The sequence below is a fragment of the Podarcis cretensis genome, assembly GCF_951804945.1.
Source record: "Podarcis cretensis genome assembly, chromosome: 6".
NCBI lineage: Eukaryota > Metazoa > Chordata > Lepidosauria > Squamata > Lacertidae > Podarcis > Podarcis cretensis.
The window spans coordinates 70,188,559-70,210,071 of NC_137175.1; the positions used below are offsets into that span (position 1 = coordinate 70,188,559).

At 39.0% G+C, this 21,513-nt stretch overlaps 1 protein-coding gene and 1 long non-coding RNA gene across 20 annotated transcripts in view; one reads left to right on the plus strand and one right to left on the minus strand.

Annotated features, from left to right (window-relative positions):
* ADGRL2 (adhesion G protein-coupled receptor L2) overlaps positions 1–16,116 on the plus strand; it is a 244,688-nt gene extending 228,572 nt beyond the window's left edge. For 5 of the 19 annotated variants that reach the window (XM_079981053.1, XM_079981052.1, XM_079981041.1 and 2 more), the window contains 9 exons: positions 120–211; positions 1,276–1,320; positions 1,646–1,672; positions 2,311–2,479; positions 5,820–5,948; positions 7,107–7,203; positions 10,534–10,662; positions 11,693–11,710; positions 14,314–16,116. In XM_079981053.1, coding sequence (XP_079837179.1) covers positions 120–211; positions 1,276–1,320; positions 1,646–1,672; positions 2,311–2,479; positions 5,820–5,948; positions 7,107–7,203; positions 10,534–10,662; positions 11,693–11,710; positions 14,314–15,068 — 1,461 coding nt within the window. In that variant the 3' untranslated portion in view covers positions 15,069–16,116. Of the gene's footprint in view, positions 1–119; positions 212–1,275; positions 1,321–1,645; positions 1,673–2,310; positions 2,480–5,819; positions 5,949–7,106; positions 7,204–10,533; positions 10,663–10,900; positions 10,983–11,692; positions 11,745–13,515; positions 13,569–14,313 lie in introns of those variants that run through there. The other 14 variants (XM_079981056.1, XM_079981058.1, XM_079981042.1 and 11 more) reach the window with 12 other exon arrangements.
* The window catches only part of LOC307218941, a 41,282-nt gene continuing 25,360 nt past the window's right edge, over positions 5,592–21,513 (minus strand). The window contains exons 2-3 of the long non-coding RNA XR_013840163.1: positions 18,266–18,291; positions 5,592–5,732 (exon numbers count right to left, since the gene is read on the minus strand). This is a non-coding gene — a long non-coding RNA (uncharacterized lncRNA). The remainder of the gene's footprint in view (positions 5,733–18,265; positions 18,292–21,513) is intronic.

Genomic DNA, 21,513 nt, shown 5'->3' on the forward strand with positions numbered 1-21,513 from the left:
CAGAATAATTTGGAAAATAACCACTTTTTTTTTTTACTTTTTTTGTTTAGTCTAGAGCATCATCATTACCTAACTTGTTACTTGAAGTAGTTTAATTTCATTGCTATCTGTTTTGACAGCTGAATATTATCTTCCTGGTGATCACACTGTACAAAATGGTGAAGCACTCAAACACTTTGAAACCAGACTCTAGCAGGTTGGAAAACATTAAGTAAGTGCTTTGTGTTTGAATCAAGAACTGTGATTATTTTTTCTGATTGTTCCAACTGATTGAAAGCTCCCCCTTTCCATTAGCAACACAAGGCTTTGTTTCCCAGCACCCACAGATGTCAATTAGAAGTAAATGGCACCAATCCTGCTCGTCATATTTGTTGCTATAATGATACAGGCAACACTTGAAATTAAATAACTTCTGCTTGGAACAATGGCCAAGAATTTGTTTTGGTGCATTCATGGAGATTCCTCAGCAATGTAGCAAGTTCATTTGCATTTAAAATGCAGCTCCCAAATGATGTTCCTCTTTGCATGGCTGGTGTTGTTCTGCTGAGTATGTTTCGTTAAATTATTTTCAGATGCTAGTGATTCTCAGCGGTTTCCCCATTCATAATCCCACTCCCCTAAGAGAATTTGCTTCTACTTCTTTTGTTATCTTGAAGATTATCTGTTGCTTTTCATGCAAATTTAACAAATATTTACTTTTATCCTGTGACTACACAAGAATCACAATATTCCCTTTCTTGAAAGTAGAGCAATGGCTTAATATTCTTAATGAGAATCTTACAGTGGTGGATCATGCTTTAGGTCAGAGGTAGGCAAGATAAGATTCCACTGTCCAGTTCCAGCCCAAGCATCCATTATGTGGGTAAAGGGAAGGAACAGATTTCTGGGAGGGAAGCCTTTGGGTTGGTTGGGTGGGATAAACACTTTGGACTTACATTGCCTACCCCTGCTTTAGATCATTCTATATTTAGACTAGAATTGTTTTGCTAGACTTAAGAGGGGCAGCACTTTTCCCCCTAATCATAAGCACTCTTACTTGGAGGTCAGATCCACTGACGTCATTGGCGCTCCCAAGTGAAATGTGCTTAGTAGTGGGCTCTTGAATTGTCTTTGAATGCAGAATATGGCAGGGGCAGATTTGCAACAAACTAGAAGTTGCTTAGATAGGTCACAATATCAGCTTCATTGCATGTTGCATGTTAAGAGAGAGAGCTAATCTTTAGCACCTCTCTTTTCTTCCTTTTCTTCCTCTTTCTGTCTTCTCATCCACACCAGTAATTACCGTGTTTGTGATGGCTACTATAATACGGACTTACCTGGGTAAGATAGAACCCTACATTAACAAATTTAAAGCATGACTTTTTAATTTTTATTTTTTAACAAACAACAACAAAACTTTACAAATTTGGACAATTTTCTGGATTGTCCGTAATTTTAATTAACAACTTTGGAGATAATCTAATTTGCTAAACTATTTCCAACTATTATATGCTTTTTATTATTTTAAACTGCTTGCGTCTGCACTTTGAATTTTCTAATTTTAACTAATTTTTGTATAAAATTACTAAAAATGCTTTCTTATTAATTTCAATTTAAATTCTGTCTAATGATTTTGTTTCTCTTTTCTGCTTATAATGCTTTCTAGCTATGAAGATAATAAGCCATTTATCAAGTAAGATCATTAGTTAGATGTGGAATGCACTGAATAAACCCCTTTCCCCTTCATTCTGTGCTGTCCTCTGCAATTTCTTTCCCCTCCGAAACTATTCATGACAAAATATCCTTCAAAGACTTTCTTTTGTGATTAAATCCATATATTTGTCACATTTCAGTAAGGCACTTTCATATGAAAGTTAGACTATCTAGTTTAGCAGAGTCTTCAAACTTTAGGTTATCAGCTTTTGATCTGCCATTTAACTTTTGTGTATTTGTGTTATTTGTGTATGTGTGTGTGTCAGATGCAAGCACAATTGTTAAAATATGGGCATCCATTAGTGGTTAAAAGAGACCTTCAAATCTCCAAATATACACGCATACATACAGATAATGCAATGGGGTTTCTGCACCTGGTACTAAAGCATTGCATTTTAAAATAACTACCGCTGCTGTTTTCATTGGAAACTAAAACGGAATAGCTCTTCCTATAATAGATAAAAGGTTAAAGCCAATAATTTATAATTATATATGACTAAAAACCTAGTAAAAATAAATTGCAGCAAGTAAACTTTTAATATGCAATTTTGCAATGTGCATTTTTTAAAAAAACAAAAACAAAACGGCAGTGTTACTTAAATTGCTTTTCTTTTTCAGGTCTTGGGCCCTAGGTGCATTTGCTCTCCTGTGTCTTCTGGGCCTAACATGGTCTTTTGGACTGCTTTATGTCAACGATGAGACCATTGTGATGGCATATCTCTTCACAGTATTTAATTCTTTCCAAGGAATGTTTATTTTCATCTTTCATTGTGCACTCCAAAAGAAAGTGAGTCATTGCACATATACACTTCCTCTGTATCTCCAAAATATTTCCAGTATCTCTTTTTAAACAAGGCATTATATATCAGTAGTGCATAGACAGGTGGAACGTAGCGCTCTGTTGTTTAACTTATGATCCAGCTGCCAACAGAATTGCTGTTAGAAGTCCTGATTGTTAGGTTACTTTTACCCATTCTTCTGCATTCTTGCGATACTCCCCCTAGGTGGCAGTGTCACAGATGAAAGTGAACACACGCCAATAATTGGGATTGTCTGAATGCAGTAAGTTCCACATTACCGTGTTTAATGTAGGGGAATTACAGCAGAATTCTACATGTGTCTATTCCGAAGAAGATCTCAAACGAGATCAATTGTGCTATTTTCCAGGCAACTTCTTACTAATCCTGGTGCCAATGACTTGCAAGGCAAGTTGGGCCATAAACTAGACATGTAAATGTGCCTATCTTTAAAAAAAAGCTGCAAAGCCACTTAAGAACATGGCCATAGCAGCAGGGGGGGGGGTGGCAGCTGCCCTCCCAAATCAAATAAATCAATAAAAATACTTAACTAACAGAGGTTTTCCCCACTAACATGAAGCCTGGCTATGCCCATGCTTAAGAAAGCAAATAAATAAATAAATGGAATCAGAAATCATTCTAAAAATGGATGGGTTTTGTTGTTCAACAAACATTTATGGCCTCTGTTATGCAGCGTGGAACAAATAAGTATATTGTGTTTAACTATTAAAACAGGGTAACAGCAGTTCCTCTCCCCTGAAACGTATTGGTGGATGGGGACTGTTAGCCATTGATCAACCCCTGTAGCACGTCTTTCTTTTCATCTGTGATTTTTCTGGCTGATGGTAGATTTGTTCATTATGAGGTGAAGCTTTTAGCAAAAGTTGATCCCCAGCAGGGCTCTTTTCTTTCCATCCTCCAAGAGCAGGATTGTACTTAGATATAGCTAAAATACTATTTATAATCAGCATTTTAAAGAGAACTGTGAAAATCAAATTACTGTTCACACATTGGGATCCCTGATTCATAGGACATTTCATTAATTTGAGATCATTGGATAAAACGCATGCTTATTATTGGCTGCTAGTTTGATAAGAGTTGAATCAGAAGTAGCCTTTTGTATTTGAAATGAAGTTGGCATTTCATTATTATTATTTTTACAACTGGTATACTCTCCAGTTTGAGTGTGGCTGCTATGATACAGGCAAAGTGATTTGCGTCATGAAATAGGGAATTGCCAATTGGACATTAGGTATTTCCTCTGAATTAGAGGAATGGAATGAATATTTGAAACATTTTAAAATGAAAATAGTCAAGATACAAATGCTTCCTAGACTAGGCTATTATAAAACAATGTTGTTGTTGTTTTAAAAAGCCCCAATAACATCAAAAGGCACATTGCCTTTATTCCTTATTTGAATTATGTATTGTTTTTATACTATGTTGCAGTAGTTAGAAGCAATATTAAGTGCCAGTTGAGCATGGAAAAAGCTTAACCTTCGCACAAGATGTTTCATACCTGCAAGAAACATTCAGGCTGCCGTTTAAGCTTTAAAAAGTTTCAGTGTCTTTCCCTGGATATCATTCTACTTCTGTATACATAGCTAATGTGTTCTTTTTATTCTGTTATTACTAGTTGGCCACTAAATTGAACAGAGAAATAGAATTGTGAAAGTGAAAACTATTATGTTTCTAGTCCTGACAAGATGATAGTGCTGTTACTTCCTTCAGTTTTGAACAAGCTGTAATTTAGAAATAATGACAGTGGAATGTGCTGCACTGACAGATAATGTACATTCACAGCAGTATAGACATTAGGCAAAAATCAGCCCCAGGGGGTGGTATTTGGGAGGCAGGGGGAATTAAAAAGACGGTGACGGTCACACACACAGACACACACACACACAAAATTTTGTAGCTTATATAGGAAACCCATACTATGCCCATTCTCACCCCTGGCCTAAATTTCTAAGGCCATTAAAATCTTTTAGGCTGTAATCCTATATAAACCTGAGAGTAAGCTCCATTTAAACTGATTTGGACTTGTTTCTGACTTGACATGCATAGTATTAATCTTATTTCCCAGGGGGTATTAGCATCATTTACTTAGCTATTTTTGTGAACTTAATCACACTAGACATTGAAATGCAACTTTATTTTGTGCCGTCCAAATAAATTCAATCCCAAATATGTATCCTTGAAATTAGCAGTGTAGCTCCCAGTAGTGGTCAGTGGGGATGGCAGCACTTACCTAATCTCCCATCACCTAGGTATACTGTGGAGGAGCGAGTGAGGTTGGCATGATGCAAATGCACCAGTGGGAGCACCAGATCGTCTCCACCGATGCATTTGCATCATGGTAACCTCACCATAGGTTAAGGGACGTGGGTGGCGCTGTGGGTTAAACCACAGAGCCTAGGACTTGCCGATCAGAAGGCTGGCGGTTCGAATCCCCGCGACGGGGTGAGCTCCCGTTGCTCGGTCCCTGCTCCTGCCAACCTAGCAGTTCGAAAGCACGTCAAAGTGCAAGTAGATAAATAGGTACCGCTCTGGTGGGAAGGTAAACGGCATATCCGTGCGCTGCTCTGGTTTGCCAGAAGTGGCTTAGTCATGCTGGCCACGTGACCCGGAAGCTGTACAACGGCTCCCTCAGCCAATAAAGTGAGATGAGCGCCACAACCCCAGAGTCGTTCACGACTGGACCTAATAGTCAGGGGTCCCTTTACCTTTTTAACCTCACCGCTGGGCTCCCCATAAACCTTGGCTGCACTGGTGAAGTTGTTGTTCCATTTCCCAAGCTACTACAACTATGGTGCCCAGCTGTCTTCATTGCTCTCGTTCCACTTTGTTAGCCAACAGAGCTGCTTGGCACAGACTGGCTCTCTTCAAGTCATAAGTGGTCACACCAGAGTACGTCTGGAATTGTTTGCAGTGTACTCGGAAAACCAGTCGAGACACAACCTCCACCTGGTCATGGTTCAAAGCCACACTGGAATGTGAATCATGGGGGACATTTTGTCTATGATTTCCTTCTACCTGCAGTTCCCCAGCTAGGAAGATAACTAGAGAAAGGATCATTGCAAGGCATAAGAGAGGCAAGGATTTTGTGCTTCACTGACATGCTTTTAATTTTGTAAAAAATTAATACATTTTTCTTAATTTTCTTGGAAATATAAAATTGGCCCTCTTTCAGAAGGCCTTGTTTACCTTTGATGTCTGCCTCAGATCTTAGGAGCAGGTAGGCTAGAAATATACAGATAGATACATACAGAAATAGATTATTTAAAAATGAAAGCATGAATATTTATGAACATCGTTGTTAACATACAGGTACGTAAGGAGTACGGCAAGTGCTTCAGACATTCGTATTGCTGTGGAGGATTGCCAACAGAGAGCCCACACAGTTCAGTAAAGGCATCGACTACAAGAACTAGTGCTCGCTATTCCTCTGGCACTCAGGTAACAAACATTTTGACAGAACCTTTTAATGACAGCATCTTTTAATTAACCTTGCTTATAAAAAGCCCGCTGAGATGCGTTCCATTCAGATGCACTAATTGTGTTCTCATTATAACAGCCTTGATGACAATTGCATGCTTTTTATATATATATTCTGAGCCTGATTCTAAACATTCCTTCAAGGTTGAGCTTCATAGTAGTTATTTATTTTTTAGTTTTTTAAAAAGAAGACACTAACAACAAACTCTCTTATTGGTCCATAAGCAGAGTTAGAGCTTACTTATGGCCAGAAAGTGGCCAAGAGATGTGATTTTTAATAGCGTATATAGTCAGCAGTAAGTCTGAGACATGCTTAATATAAATCAGGTCGGGAGACTACATGTTTCACAAATGACTTTCCATTTTACAAAGGTAAATATAACCATTTTCAGGAAGTTTTCCCGTATGCATAATAATACTACAAGTAGAGAAAGATAGTAGCCTGATTGGACTGCCTGTTTGATCAGTCACACTAAAGATACATTGTTACCCTTCCTTTGAAAAAGAAGTCCAAACATTTGCTTTCTGTTAAATTTATTTATTTTTAATGCAACTAAAGAAGCAACCATCAAATGCATTCAACCTCACTTTTCTTTATGTAGCCTAGGCCAGTTCCCTTACCAAATGCTGCAGCTCCAAAAGACCTTCCTAAACTTTAATGCCAGAGCTCAGCTAAAAGAACGTGCATTAGATGACTTTCCAGTCTTAATAATTAAGTGCATCACTTCCCTCTACACTTTGGGACTGAAGTTAGTTGCAACTCAGCTTGGGCACAAGACTGTCCAGCACTAAGTGCTCAGGCTGAAGATAAAGATACCCAGCAGCATGAACCAACTGATGCCCTAAGTGGCCACCAAAGAACCAAAAACTAGTTTGAAGCCAAGCGTACCACAGCCAGTTCCATACTCCTCTCCAATACTTTGGTTGTAAGAACATGCATCGCAGCAGGCATGACAGAGAAGTTGGTTAACAGTGCAATTCTGTGCGTGCTGACTTGCAAGTAAGCCCCACTGTGTTCACTGGGTCTTACTCCAAGGTACGCTTCTGTAGGATTGTAGCTAAATGTGCCAGGTTGCCATGTAAGATGTGACAACTATGCCCTATTTCTTCCGTTAACAGAGCCGAATAAGGAGGATGTGGAATGACACTGTGAGAAAACAATCTGAATCATCCTTTATCTCAGGTGATATCAATAGCACTTCAACACTTAATCAAGGTCAGTTGCTGGACACATCACACTCTAGTTTTGTTCTTTCGGCGGTATTTTTTTCAAATAAGAATTTAGGAGAATTGGGTTGCAGTAAATAAATCAAATAAGCAGATGTGCTCTGGGGTAGGTAGGTTAAATATCTCAGCATTGGAATGGAAGCGCGCGCGCGCACACACACACACACACACACACACAAAATGTATAAAATTATAGCTCAACTCGGTCTTGAACACATTTAAAACTTAGTTCCCTCATGCTCTTTGCTCAGGATTGAATCTGACATTCTTATTCATGGAAATCGTATTTAAATAAGTCTCATCAATAATTTAAACATAAAAGCAAGAACATAATTTTAAACTTTTGCTAACCTTTGTAGTCTAAAACTGAAACAGAACTATACCAGCACAGTGACATTGTAAATGCATAAGATTTCCATATGCAGACATTTTGCCTGTGAAATCAAATTGACATCAGCTCTATACAAAAGACATCTGCAAATAGGGTTTCCCCCACAGTATAGTTTTGATCATATCTGTAACGTACAGCATTTGTCTGCCACATGACAACCTGAAAAGAAGTAAGGGAGGGGAAAGCCACAGAACAGACTTAAGATGTCTGGTCACAGTTTTATCACCATAACTCAGATTGAATGTGCTCAGGCATTCAAGACTCTTCACAGAGGTATACGAAATGATTATGAAGGCTACCCATGGCATCTCCAGCAGTTTACTAACCAAAGCTTCTCATCCAATTCTTAATATATTAATAGACATTTTACCAAAAAATACTAACATACAACTCTGTAGCCCCCAAAATCTCAATCCAAAACCTGCAGTATTATCTATTTTGTTAAAATCCAAATTGAGTTTATAAGGAGGTCTTTCCTGGTGGTTTGTAATAACAAAAAGAAAAAAGCCCAATAAATCTATGTTGATCCACAAGAAAATTCCAAAATCCACAGTTGATGTTGTTAGCTATAAGGCGTGCATCTGGAATCTTGATGGATGTTTCCGTTCCTTTATTAGGACCAACTAAAATGTCAGAAAATAGTGAGCAAGCTTTCGTATTCCTCAGACTCTTCACCAGGCCAAATGTTGGCCAAAGCAAGGAGTGTGGGGAATGTGGGACAGATATGGAAATCCACCTTTGGAATAAATCTAAATCTGCTACCCCCAGCCTAGCGCTGTCCAGATTTTTTGAACTAACAATCAGCCCTTCGGCCACAGCCAGCTTTTCCGGCAAATTGAAAATGCTGCTAGGGTAGGGGACCAGTGATTTTAACAAGGAAAAAACAACCCAATTACAGCCTCCCTCTCTCCCTTCCCAGAGGAAGTAACCTCTTATCTAGGCTGTTACCACGTTTTCTGAATGCTGTATCTCCCTGATGCCACAATAGAAAGTTTCCATTCCTTCAGGGATTGGTTTTGGGGTAGGGGAGCCAGAATGTTTTTTGTTCAAAATCATGGTACAACCAAGCTCAGATGCTTCGTTCGTAAAGAAATAGGAAATGGATGTAGAATAGCTGCTGGCTGACATTTATCCCTGGCAAGCAACATCTGCATAGGCCCCAAGCCAGATTTTTATTTTTATTTTAAATGGCATGTGAATAGAACATATAGCACTTCTTTTTGTTGGAAGTAGAATATTGTCCATTGTCTTGTACTGCCAGCATCTCCTCCAGTTTCCTTGCAATTCTAGGGTCTGCTGTATTGAGCTAGCTAGTTGGGCACAATCTTTAAGAGAAAACAGCAAGTCCCATTTGGAAGCTTCCACTAATTTCCATGAGTTTTTGTGTACTGGGACTTTCCCTATGAAATGTGCTCTGAACTTCTAGGTAGCCGGTGCTGCATTTTTCAGTTAATAATAATAAAAAAGACCATGACCTTTGAGTTCTCAAAGCCAACACACTAGAGTTAGAGAATCGTTAGTCTTTCCGCCACAGCGCAGAAATTAAGACAGAGGTGGGGAATTATGGTAATTAGCTGAAATTGCCATGTGGTGTAAAGTTTGCAATGTACAGCATAGGGGAAGATTATTTGAATTGCACTTTCTTGTATTTAGATTGCATCTTAAAAAAAATGTGAAAATCAAATAAATGAAACCAAACACCAAATAAGATTAACATAATCTGTCAGTAAAGCAATTCCCTGAACTGCAGGATTTTTGCTACCTACAGTAATAATATTTTGAGTAGTGATAAAGGCATTAATATTTAAAATGTAATATCTGTTGCTATTGCCACAATGAGAACCTAATCAATTTAAATTTTGTATGTAAATTTTTTGGCTGCTCTCTATCTCATTCTGGACATGTAATATATTCAGACAACATCCACCTCTCCTACCCACTGTCACACTGCTCAACAGAACGGCACTTTCGCCTTGCTTGTGTATATATGATGCATTTGGGCCCACAAAGACTGCACTATAATTCCATCTCCCCTGACAACTGTATTAATTTAAGATACCCAAGATCAATATGGGTTTTCAAATGCCTGGTTTTTAACAAATTGCTTAGAAACTTTCTCTGCTTCTTTAGAGGGCATATGCAAAAAGTGTTGATGCATTGGGATTGAAATTGCAGAAATAAGCTGTTTGCTCTAGCTTTCAGTGTGTTCATTTAAGATTATTGTTGTAGGGAGGACAGACATAACTTAAACATAACTCACTTAAAAATCCTAACAGATAGCATTGTAGCATGAATCCGTTTCTCCCGTAAGAATTTATGAATGATTTGCCTTCAACTCCAACCCCCACCCCCTCCATGCCTCCCCTTAAGCATGCGCTCCTTTGCATATAACAAGAAAGGCTTCATGCAGCTTGCCGTCACTTACCTTTGGCTGAAGAGGTTGTTTTTCACTTGCTCTCCCCCCCCCCCCGGCTAAGTTAGTAATAAACCCTGTAGGTTTCCAAGATTGACCGGCGTGGCTCTAAATTAACACAATTTTTATTTCTCTATTACGGCGCCTATTACCCATGCTTAAGGTTAGAGACATTAAGCTGTAACATCTTGAAATAGAACATTGGTCTTTGCGTTTAATTGCTATTCTTGTTTTAACAGTGATTTTGTATAAATTAGCAAATGTCATTCTTAGCAGGTGTTTACTTTGGGGATTTGGCCAGCACCTGTGAATTACTGAAATCTAACTACATTTTCTCTCTCGTCCTTCAAATTAGTAGTTCAAATACATTCAGAAATGTTCGGCTGAATCAAATTTGACAAGATATACACGACTCATGATGACATTTTTGTAAAAATATATATATATATACTTTATTGGAACTGTCAGAATCAAATTAAGGAGCTGATGTCTCTCTTTCTGTTTCTTTGCTTTAGGAATGACTGGCAATTACCTACTAACAAACCCTCTTCTTCGACCACACGGCACTAACAATCCTTATAACACATTGCTCGCTGAAACCGTTGTATGTAATGCCCCTTCAGCTCCTGTGTTTAACTCACCAGGTGTGCCCACACTTTGGGATATGTTGCTTTTGCTTTTGTTTCTTGATGGTATTTTGCTCAGAGCCTCCGTCGGTTAATTTGGCCAGAGACCTAGAATTGCCGTCCATATATATATTTCTCTCTCTCCATCGAGAAGTACTGCTGATAACGCCAGGCTTGTAAAACTGCACTATATTATAGTGATAATGCCTTTGCCATAATAGTATTTGCCAATAATCCTCCCATGTTTTTAACACAGGTGGCATAAATCTTAATATACTATTACAGGACTGACACTCCATGGTCCGAGAGCCCATCTTCAAGATATATATCACTTAGAGGTATCATGTCTATGCAATATAAAATTAATCTGAAGCTTGCTGAGAAACAATCTGCTTACGGAGTCGATCAGATAATTAAACGCACAAAGAGGCATATTGACACCCGGATCGTCCTGGTGTGGGAAACTGAATCCGGAGTCATATTTAGAGGCAAACTATAGTATAGTGCAGCTTTATAGGAACTCCCCATTCCCCCTTTGGCTAGAATTAGAAGAACATTGATTATGTGGGATGCACAGTCTGATCCTAAGACGTATTTGCTGCACCAGCAACTATGTGCTTAGGATGGGGCGTACCTCCTGCTCTGCTATGAGCAACTGTCTCCTAACTTGACACTGCTCTGATGCATTATTTAGTTGCCAGTGCATTAATTCAGCACTACGGGCAGCCATGGTAGCATCAGGATGTCAAGGCTTTATTACTAACCCTACCTTTGTTATACTATACTATCCAACTGCTTTTCTTAACTTCTGAGCCAGTTCAAAAATTAATGCATCTTTATTAATTATTAGTGGAATAAGCCATCAAACATACTAGCCTCGAATGTAATTGAAATTCTGTGTTAAGAATTTTATACTTTGTTATATATATATCTATATCTATATATAAAAAGCTGTTGTTACATGTCAAAGTTCCTTATTCTTTAAAACTGAACTGCAGTTTCTATGTTCATTCTCGTGTTTTCTTACTTTCCTTATGCTTTCCTCTAGCAACCTACAGAGAGACAAGTATGGGAGTAAAACTTAACTTTGCCTATCAAATGTAAATTTTTTCAGCATGATTTTTAATGGGCACAATTAAAATATAACTAGCGGTCATGAAGTAGACTCAGCGGGCAAGTGGTTCACAATTTGCAAATGAAATATTTCCACGCTCAAACGGTACATGTGTACTGCTTTTGAGAGAACAATCTAAAAAAAAAAAATCAAATATCAAAAATCAAATCACAAGAGGTCTGTAGCAAGCCCTATTGGTAACCTATGATATCCAATGCTGAAATAATTTGCTGCTTAAAACCAGAGCACAGTTGAGCAGAAATGCTTAATAATTGACTTAACATTTCCACATTCCCACAGTAATCTTGCTACAGGCTATGAAAGACTTCAAGTGAATTACCTGATCACGGGCAACTAAACTTGCCTCTTTAAAACTGGTTGAAGTACATTCAAGTGTGCTTAACTCTGCAGTATATCATAGAAAATTCATTTTGGATTATTAAATATGCTTCAATATCTCTTTAATAGAGGATAAAGTATTAGATTATTAAAAAGAGAGAAAGAGAGAATGCCTTCAGAGGGGAAATTAATGCCGGCATGTGGTCCAAGTGTTGCCTCTCTCTTATAAATGCCATATGTTTCATATGGATAAAGCTTTTGCAAGAAAGATCTAGGAACATATATGAAAATACCCAGCTACAAAAGTTGTTTAATCAAAGCCTAGAAAGGCTTTCAAAGAACTGCTATCCTTTTAACTAATTCAGTATGCATGGATGGCTGGAACAACACAATACAAGATTAGCTGCAGTTATTCCACTTAAAAAAAAAAAAAGTATTATTTGACCAAAGAAAAGTCACTTTTGGGCATCAACCCAATCTTTCTATCTTTATAGAAGCAACTTGAATTTTCTTGCTTAAGCTGCAGCTTTAAGTGCAGTCTGAAAGTAAAACAGGAAACGTTCTTAGAGGCACACACAATATTTTATTTCTCTGTAACGACTCCAAGCCTTGCATGTGATGCAGCAGCCTCACAGTGGTCAGCTCCATCCCAACAACAGTATTTCATTCTTTCTTAACTTTCCCCTCCTCCAAACATTGCTCTAGAATTCTAAAAGCGATTCTTCTAAAAGTTCACTAACAAACCATCTAACTTTATCCATGACACATGCCATTCAGTTTCTTTCATAGCTTTCTTTTTCTTCTTTGCCTGGGAAGCACTGTGATGTCTTAGTTTACATGTCTTTTGTGTCTCCAGAAAAAAATGGAATTTCTTTGTATAGAAAAAGAGCATGTCACCATAAAATTCCAGTCGCCCCCCCCCTTTCTTCCCAAAACTTCTTTTCATCTTTCCCGCAGATGTATCCAATTTCTCCATTTCTCCAGCAGTTGAAAGGTATCGGCCCTGGCTGATAATCTCCTCCCATTCCACAGCTAATATCTCTTCCTTGGTTAATTTCTGTGACCCATGCTTAGAGAAACCCTTGACATTTGTGCTTTTGACTTCCATACGCCCATAATGTCTGTGGGCCTAACTCTTTAACAGACTATGCTGGTTCATTCAGTGCTGTCACTGTGACTGATGCAAGCTGCAGGCGAACTTTGACCTCCTGAAGCCTGGCGCCGTTGCTGGCGGAGAGAATATTAAACGCAACCAAAAATTAAAAATGAACAAAACAAAAATCATATTGGGGGAAAAAAGAGAGCTGTTATTGCTAGTAATCTAATTTGCTGAACCCTTGCTCTGACTAAGTTGCTGAGAAGCTCAGTAATTCTTCATCATGTTACAATAAATCATTTTACTTTCTTTTATATATCAGCTACTCTTAGGCCAGATAGCCTGAGCAGACAGACATGATGTGAGTTGTCCAAAGTGAGTCATTCCACCTGCTGTCTTCCGTGTTGTTGGATGGTGCTTGTGGGCCTCAATCCCTGTTAGTGTGAGAGGTGGCTGTCTGTGCTTAACATGAAATCTATGTACTTGTCCATTTTTTTCCATTCTTTTCTTTACTCCATCTTCAGATAAATAAATAAAAACCACACACACGAGAGGAAATGTTAGAAATGCTATATATTAAAATAGTTGCTTGCCAGTTACGTGGGTTTATTGTTACACATTTGCCTTATGTTTCGTATGTGACCTGATTCCTTTTTTTCTTTTTTTAATTTAGTGTTGTTTAGGACAAATTATGTTGCATTCATTCCCCCCCCCCCCCGAATCATGGTGTTGCACTAAAAATATAAATGTTGATGAATAAATCGCTTTGCATTACATATGCAAGTGCATGGAGTGACCATTCTTTTCCTTGAGGGAAAAGCTATACAACTGGGTGCTAAATTGTTGCATTTGAACCTTTTCCATTTGTTTTCAAATTCCTAAATTCAAAGTATCATTGACGCTCCACGGAAAAGCAGTATTACTCTGTAAAATTCTCTCTCTCTTCTATAAGGTGCGTAACTCCTTACACTTTTGGGGAAGTCCCATCCCCCTCCTCACGTTCCTCGAGTCTTACTTTCAAGTACAACTTTGTCCTGAACTACATTAAAGACCTTTATAGAATAAGAACGTTGGGCTCTGGTGTTGGCAATAACCCGAAGATGTCCCTTTTCTGTTTCAGGACATTCACTGAACAATGCCAGGGATACAAGTGCCATGGATACTCTACCGCTAAATGGTAATTTCAACAACAGCTACTCTTTACGCAACGGAGACTACAACGACAGCGTGCAAGTTGTAGACTGTGGGCTAAGCCTGAATGACACCGCCTTTGAGAAAATGATCATTTCGGAATTAGTACACAACAACCTGCGGGGCAGCAGCAAGAACCACAACCTAGAGCGCACATTGCCAATCAAAGCTGTGATCGGCGGGAGCAGTAGCGAAGACGACGCCATTGTAGCAGATGCTTCGTCTCTGATGCACAGTGACAACGCCGGCCTGGAGCTACACCAAAAGGAACTCGAGGCGCCTCTGATTCCCCAACGGACTCACTCCCTTCTGTACCAGCCACAGAAGAAAGTGAAGACGGAAGGAACAGACAGCTATGTGTCCCAGCTGACGGCCGAAGTTGAAGACCACCTCCAGTCCCCCAACAGAGACTCTCTGTACACAAGCATGCCCAACCTCAGAGACTCTCCTTACCCGGAGAGCAGTCCCGACATCGAGGAAGACCTCTCTCCCTCCAGGAGGAGCGAGAATGAGGACATTTACTACAAGAGCATGCCAAACCTTGGAGCTGGCCATCAGCTTCAGATGTACTATCAAATCAGCAGGGGCAATAGTGACGGCTATATAATTCCCATTAACAAGGAAGGATGTATTCCGGAAGGGGATGTTAGGGAAGGACAAATGCAACTAGTGACAAGCCTTTAATAGTGTAGCAAAGGAATACTGAAGGCCACATTGCAAGTATTAAACAGACTTAATTGGCCCCATGCAGGCTCCCTCATATCTGCTCGAAGCAACAATTTCTGTTGTCCCTGTGGTTTCTCCCGTGTAAAGGAGACGACTGGACCTTGCAGTTCTGTGAATTTTTATAAAACAAAGCTTTGTATATACACAGAGTATACTAAAAGAATTATTTGTTACAAACAGAAAAAAAAGAGATACCATCAAGGTATTTTAAGATATCTTGCTGCTGACGTAAAAGAGATTGTGAAATACACACACACACACACACACACACACACACACACACACACACAACGTTCCAGCCATTTTACTGCAGCAGTTTGTGAACTAAATTTGTAAATATGGCTGCATCATTTTTTGTAGGCCTGCATTGTATTATATACAAGACGTAGGCGCTAAAATCCTGTGGGACAAATTTACTGTACCTTACTATTCCTGACAAGACTTGCAAAAAGCAGGAGAGAGATTCTGCATCAGTTTGCGGTTCACTGCAAATCTTTTCCATAAAGGTAAAGACTGAAAACCTGTCTAACCACTAGCAATCAAGCCACAGGCCTTATTTCATATATTTCCTCAACTGTACAATGAACTGTTCTCATGAAAAAAAAAATGGCTAAAGAAATTATATTTTGTTCTATTGCTAGGGTTAAATAAATAAATAAATACATTTGTGTCCAAACAGAAATATAATTGTCATTAAAATAATTTTAAAGAGTTTGAAGAAAATATTGTGAAAACGCTCTTGGTTGCACATATGCTACAAGCTGTCCGTCCCCCACCCCGCCCTTTAACACTTGGTTTATAGTAGCGTAACATGTTTAAAAAGTTCTATCCATTTTCACTTCTTTTTCACTGTAAACAGTGCTCTGCTTTGACGTTAGTATTTCTTCTTATGTTTTAAATTTCTTATTGCCAAAAGAACATATATTTTTTCCCGGGCAGAATTCTTTTAGACGCCAATTAATTTCATGCCTTGCACACTATTAAATTTGGGTTGTTGTTGTGTTTTTTTTAAAAAAAGAAAAATCTTTATCAGGTTATAAATCACTTCCCTTTTCATTCTTTTAACTTTGAGGAAGGCTGAAAGGAAGGGAAGTGGCCAAAGGGACAGACATACTAGTGAATCTCAAACAAACTAATGAATTAAAGGTGCCTGACCTTTTTAAGCTAAGAGAAAACATAAATACTCTTCCATAGTCCTCCTGCCTATATTTAGTTATTAATTTATTTTATGATAAAAGATCTAATTAAATGTACATTGTTTCAGGGGTTTTTTTGCTTTTTTTTTTCAATCCCTTTGTGTAAACCTGTTAATAATGAGCCCATCACTAATATCCAATGTAAAGTTTAACACCTGTTTGACAGTAAATAAATGTGAATTTTTTTTCCAAATAGGTAAAACGCTCTTTCTTACATATGAGTCATAAGCTCGATTATTCACCGTGTGAGCTGGCTAAATTCAGCTTAGCATCACTCCCTTGCAGTTCTCAATTTATATGGAGAGGTCTGGTGTAGGAGCTGCCTATATATCTCTATTGAATAGAGGTCATTGCTGCTACTTGATATTCTAGTCATAGTCACATATGATCAAGATCAGAAACATGAGCTCTGTTACAAAAGTGTTCGGCAGCCTCCTCCATTTACATAACAGATTTTTTTAAAAAAATCAAATAGGAATATGATTTATTAAAAATAAAAAAAGATGCAAACTCTGCAGTCATATTTCAGGCAACTGTAATTATATGGCTATAATTAGTGATAAAGATAAGCTCTTGTTGCAGGGAGAAAAAAAATACTAATATTGCAGCTTTTATAGGAGTGCCGTGAATATTCAGGGCCTTGCAAAATATGGTAAATCACAGCAGTCTTTTGTGATATGCAAATTAGCGTTTCTGTTATTACTACTATTAGCAGATGGGGAACCGAGGCAGGAAGCTGATACTTTGCCCAAAGCTTTATAGCATGAAGCGGGATTTAATTTCGGATGCACTACTTTGGAACTGTCTGTTCATTCCTTTTCACTAATTTGCCCATAGATTATTCGAGGTTCCGGGTTTTCATTTGCAAAAGCTTGGATTTAAGTATTATATACAGATTTTTTGCTAAATTGTTGAATTCTTCCCTCCGTGCTCACCACTTTTGTTGTTGCAGCCCTGATTGTTAGAAAAATCAAATTCACACAGGTACTTTTATATATTCATTTTGCCAGCATTTTCCTTAATTACAGCTATTTGGTACAATCCACCAGGAAGTTCTGCAGAAGCGCCATTGGCTTGCGTTCCTTAACTTCCCAATGGCCTTTACATATTGATTAATGGGATTTCATCAAAAGAAAGCTTTTGTGATTTATAGCTGCTATGCATGCTATAAGGAAGGACCAGCAAATACACATTGAGTTTCATCATGAGTTAGGGGTTGCTTCAGATCAGAATGATTTCCTAAGCTCACCTGGCCTTAATTTTTTTGCAAGGAAATCAGTAGCACCCTCCTTGATCCTTACGTCTGTGTGCACTTCATAGTCAAAGTACTTGGTGGCTATATGGGGTAAACCATGGGTAGGCAAACTTAATGCCCGGGGGCTGCATGCGGCCCAATCGCCTTCTCAATCCGGCCCGCAGATTGTCTGGGAATCAGCATCTCTGAGTTATTTGTGGGGCATAGGAATTAGTTCATTCCCCCCCTTTCAAAATATAGTCTGGCCCCCCACAAGGTCTGAGGGACAGTGGACCAGCCCCCTGCTGAAAAAGTTTGCTCACCCCTGGGGTAAACCATAAATTAATATGGGTCATAAGCTAGAATTACGACACAGCTGTCATCTGTGCTTAAGGGCCTGGGAATCATTAATTATCCAAAGCATCTTATATGAACATCTTTGTTAGGAGGACAACCAGTTGTCCAAGTCTTTCCTCATTATGATCAAGTCTTTCTGTAGATGCTACCTATGGCTATTAAGTTTTGCCATATTGTAGTATGTGGGGAATGCAATTGGTAGCACATTGTTTGAGCGTTAGTGCAGAATGTTAGAGGCACATGATGCAGATAGCAGATCTGGTCCTGTGAACTGCCCAGAATGAATTCCCATAAGCCATGTGTTGTAAGGTGCCCTGAGCTCTTTGAGGGTAACAACAAAGTCCAGCTAATAAATAAAGTGTACTTACATCATATACAACTGGTTTCCATGAGCCTACAAAAGAGAGAAAAAAGACGGTTCATTCGAATCTTCACCGCTGCTGTAGCAGTCAATACCAACTGACAACGAAAGAACTATGTAAAGGAAGTGAGCCGATAAAGGCTTGAGAATTATACAATTATTTTGTTAGCTGTTTCTTATTATGACAATTGCTATTAATTATGTAGAGAAATTATCAATATATATGATGCTAAACAAGATTAAGTTAAACATCCGTGCTAGAAGCTAGATGAACAAAAAAGAACAGAAAAGGAAGAGTGGAAAAGACAGATGGAAACAGATAAGACCAAACAGAATTTACAGGCATATTTAATTCATAAGAGTTGTGTTCATTTGGTGATCACTTATTTAATGCTCTATTATTCATTGATTGTTTAGGATGCTAACTAACTGAATAGTTTCTCTCTTTTTGCTGCCTTTGTTATAAAGAAATCTGCAGTTAGTTTGATGTGCTTAAAATAATACAACATTCTTATTGTTATTGTTTTTTAATTACACAAACCACCATGGATAAATAGTGCGAGAAAATAGCTCTGCTACAGTTTTTGCAGAATTTATTTATTGCCATGGGGCTGGGATGAGTGCTCTGGCGGTACAAGGAAATTCGGAATTAAACAAAACGCTCAAGTAAAATTCAGAAAATGGTAAGGGAATGATATATTGCTTTGCTTGGTGTGTGTAGGTATGTGGTTTTTAAAAACCTGGCATTCAACGCTTACAAGAGCGCTGCAACAAAGAGGGAGTATGCATCCATAAGGAATCATTGTAGTTAAAGGACGAGGACATCTGGCTACTCCTTGCTAATGACTTTGACATTAGTTCGAGATCTTGTTTGTAATCTATGAAATGTATTTGTCACCTTTTAAAGAAAAGAAAAAAGCATCCATGGAATGGAACCTTATTCTGAAGGCAAAACTCTTAATAGCCACAGCATATCTCGAATTGGGGGAATCTTAACCAGGATCATTTAACTTAGTGGGAAGACAATGAAAATTAAGTTATGTAGCAACATTGCATAAAAACAAACAATAAATGCAGCATGGAGGCAGGAAGACTATACAGGTAACTGGTTGTCATCTCAAGAATTGGAAGGGTGGAAATAAACCACACTGTAGCTGGAGTCACATGGCCGTTTATTTCCTTTTCATAACTTTTCCCTAACTTAAGTTCCACATTATATTTGAGCTTTCAGAATATGTGCTCACTTCCATGTTACTTGCTTGCTGGGGGGGGGGAGGGGAGGGGAGTGTTTGCAAATAGTATGAAAATGAGTGTGATATATTCCACATTAGTTCCCAAAATGCCTTTCACTGTGTGTGAAGGCTCAAATACAACATGAAAATTAACAGTTTTGTGAAAATGGAATAAACTTCCATGTGACTACAGCTTGTGTCCTCTGAGCTCCTTGCCTGCCTCACCCTGCCATTGCTTGGTTGGGGAACAGTATTTCACAGGCTTTGTTTCCGCCTCTTGCTTGCAACCACACAAGGCGGCCAACAAACGCAACTCAGTGCTCCCCCAGTAATTTCCACCGCCCAGTCTTTGCCAAGCCAGTAATGGGCCCTTTCTCTTCAGTGCAGGCTGGCCCTGGATATAGAAGGCTTTGCATTACAAAGACAAAATATTGCGTGGCACTTCACCTTTCCCTACCTCAAGTCTGTGTAACATTAAATGAGCTATGAATTGTAAGGTACTTTTATGCTAGTGTGTCATAGAAATTTCAAATGTTTTATTTTAAAATTTATTTTATTCATGCCAAAGTATGCCAACATCCCTTTTGACTCTATTACGTCTCTGCTTCTTTTCAAACACTGACCCTAACAAGCATTATGGACAGGCCACTATCCCTCTGGAACAATGGGCTAATATTGAAAGATCTGAACATCTACTTTTTCTCCTTGGCTTAATTGCCTGAAGGAGGTTTTTGTTGATTGGGTTTCTGTTGCTATTGGTTTCTGTTAAACTGCAGTAACTCTGCATTGGCTGCTCATCTCATTAGCTGCTGGTTTTGCTATTTTACCTGTGATTATATTCAGGTCTTTAATTGGAAGACACCGTAAGGAAGTGTACTCCTAAAAGATGGCACATTAATATTTTAACAAACAGGCAAGAACAGAGGAGCTGCCATAGACCAGGACAGAATCTTTCTCCATCTAACTTGATATTATCTACTCTGACTGGCAGCAGCTATCTAGGACGGCCTTCTACAACTTTGTGTCCTCCAGATTACCTGGATTCCCAACCCCCATCCACCCCTGCATGGTCAGTGGTCAGGAATGATGAATGTTATCAGATACATCAGGAGAGCATCAGCTTGGGAAAGGCTTGAGAAAGGTTGCAGGTATGGTTTGCCCCTCTCACCCGCTACCTGGTCCTTAAACTGGGAACTCCAGCTATTGAACCAGGTATTTTTCTGTCTACCATTGAGCGAAAAAGCCTGTTCAAAAGCCCGCTGTGCAAAAGTATTCGTTTTACCACAGGCATAATTCTACCTGCTTTGGAGAAACAGAAAGATCTGACCTTGACCTCATAGAAACCCTGAGAAAGATGTCTTTGTTTGCTTTAAAAATTGCCTTTTAATGCGGCTTAGTGGCTACATTAGTGACACACAGATTGCTTTCAGTGTGCTATGCAAGATTGCTTGCCATTTATTTGGAATAGCATTCTTCATCCATTTCTATTTTCATAGTGTTAAAAGCCTGCACCTTGTGTGGCAATTGGTCATTAGCGATTTTTGAATGAAACTTTACAAGACACGTCTTGCAGGAATTCTATAGACAGTCCTAGCTGTAAGCTTTCTTAATGGAGTCGAACACTTCATTCCCCACCTGCACAGTGGAGGTAACATCTGTTTATAACCTCGACTTGGCGGAAGATTATTGCACTTTTACACCCTGATGCAAACTGGAGAAAGCAAGGAGGCAGAAGCATATTTCTGACCCATTCTAGTAAATGCTGTGAGAATGGTAGGCAGAAGTATGGGCACTCCGAACAACACAAGCAGTGGTGGTGCTTTGTCCCCATTGGGACTGGTAGGGTGGAAGGCAGGGAGGCCAATAGGCAAAGCCCAGAGCCAATGATCAGCAGAGCCAGAAGCCCATAATGGGGGAACCAACTGATTTAACCCCATCTGCCTCCCTCTACAAGGACAAAACTGAGACTGAGGAGGTGGAAGGGGCACCCCTTGGGCTGGCTGTAGACAGGCATGGCGGGGTC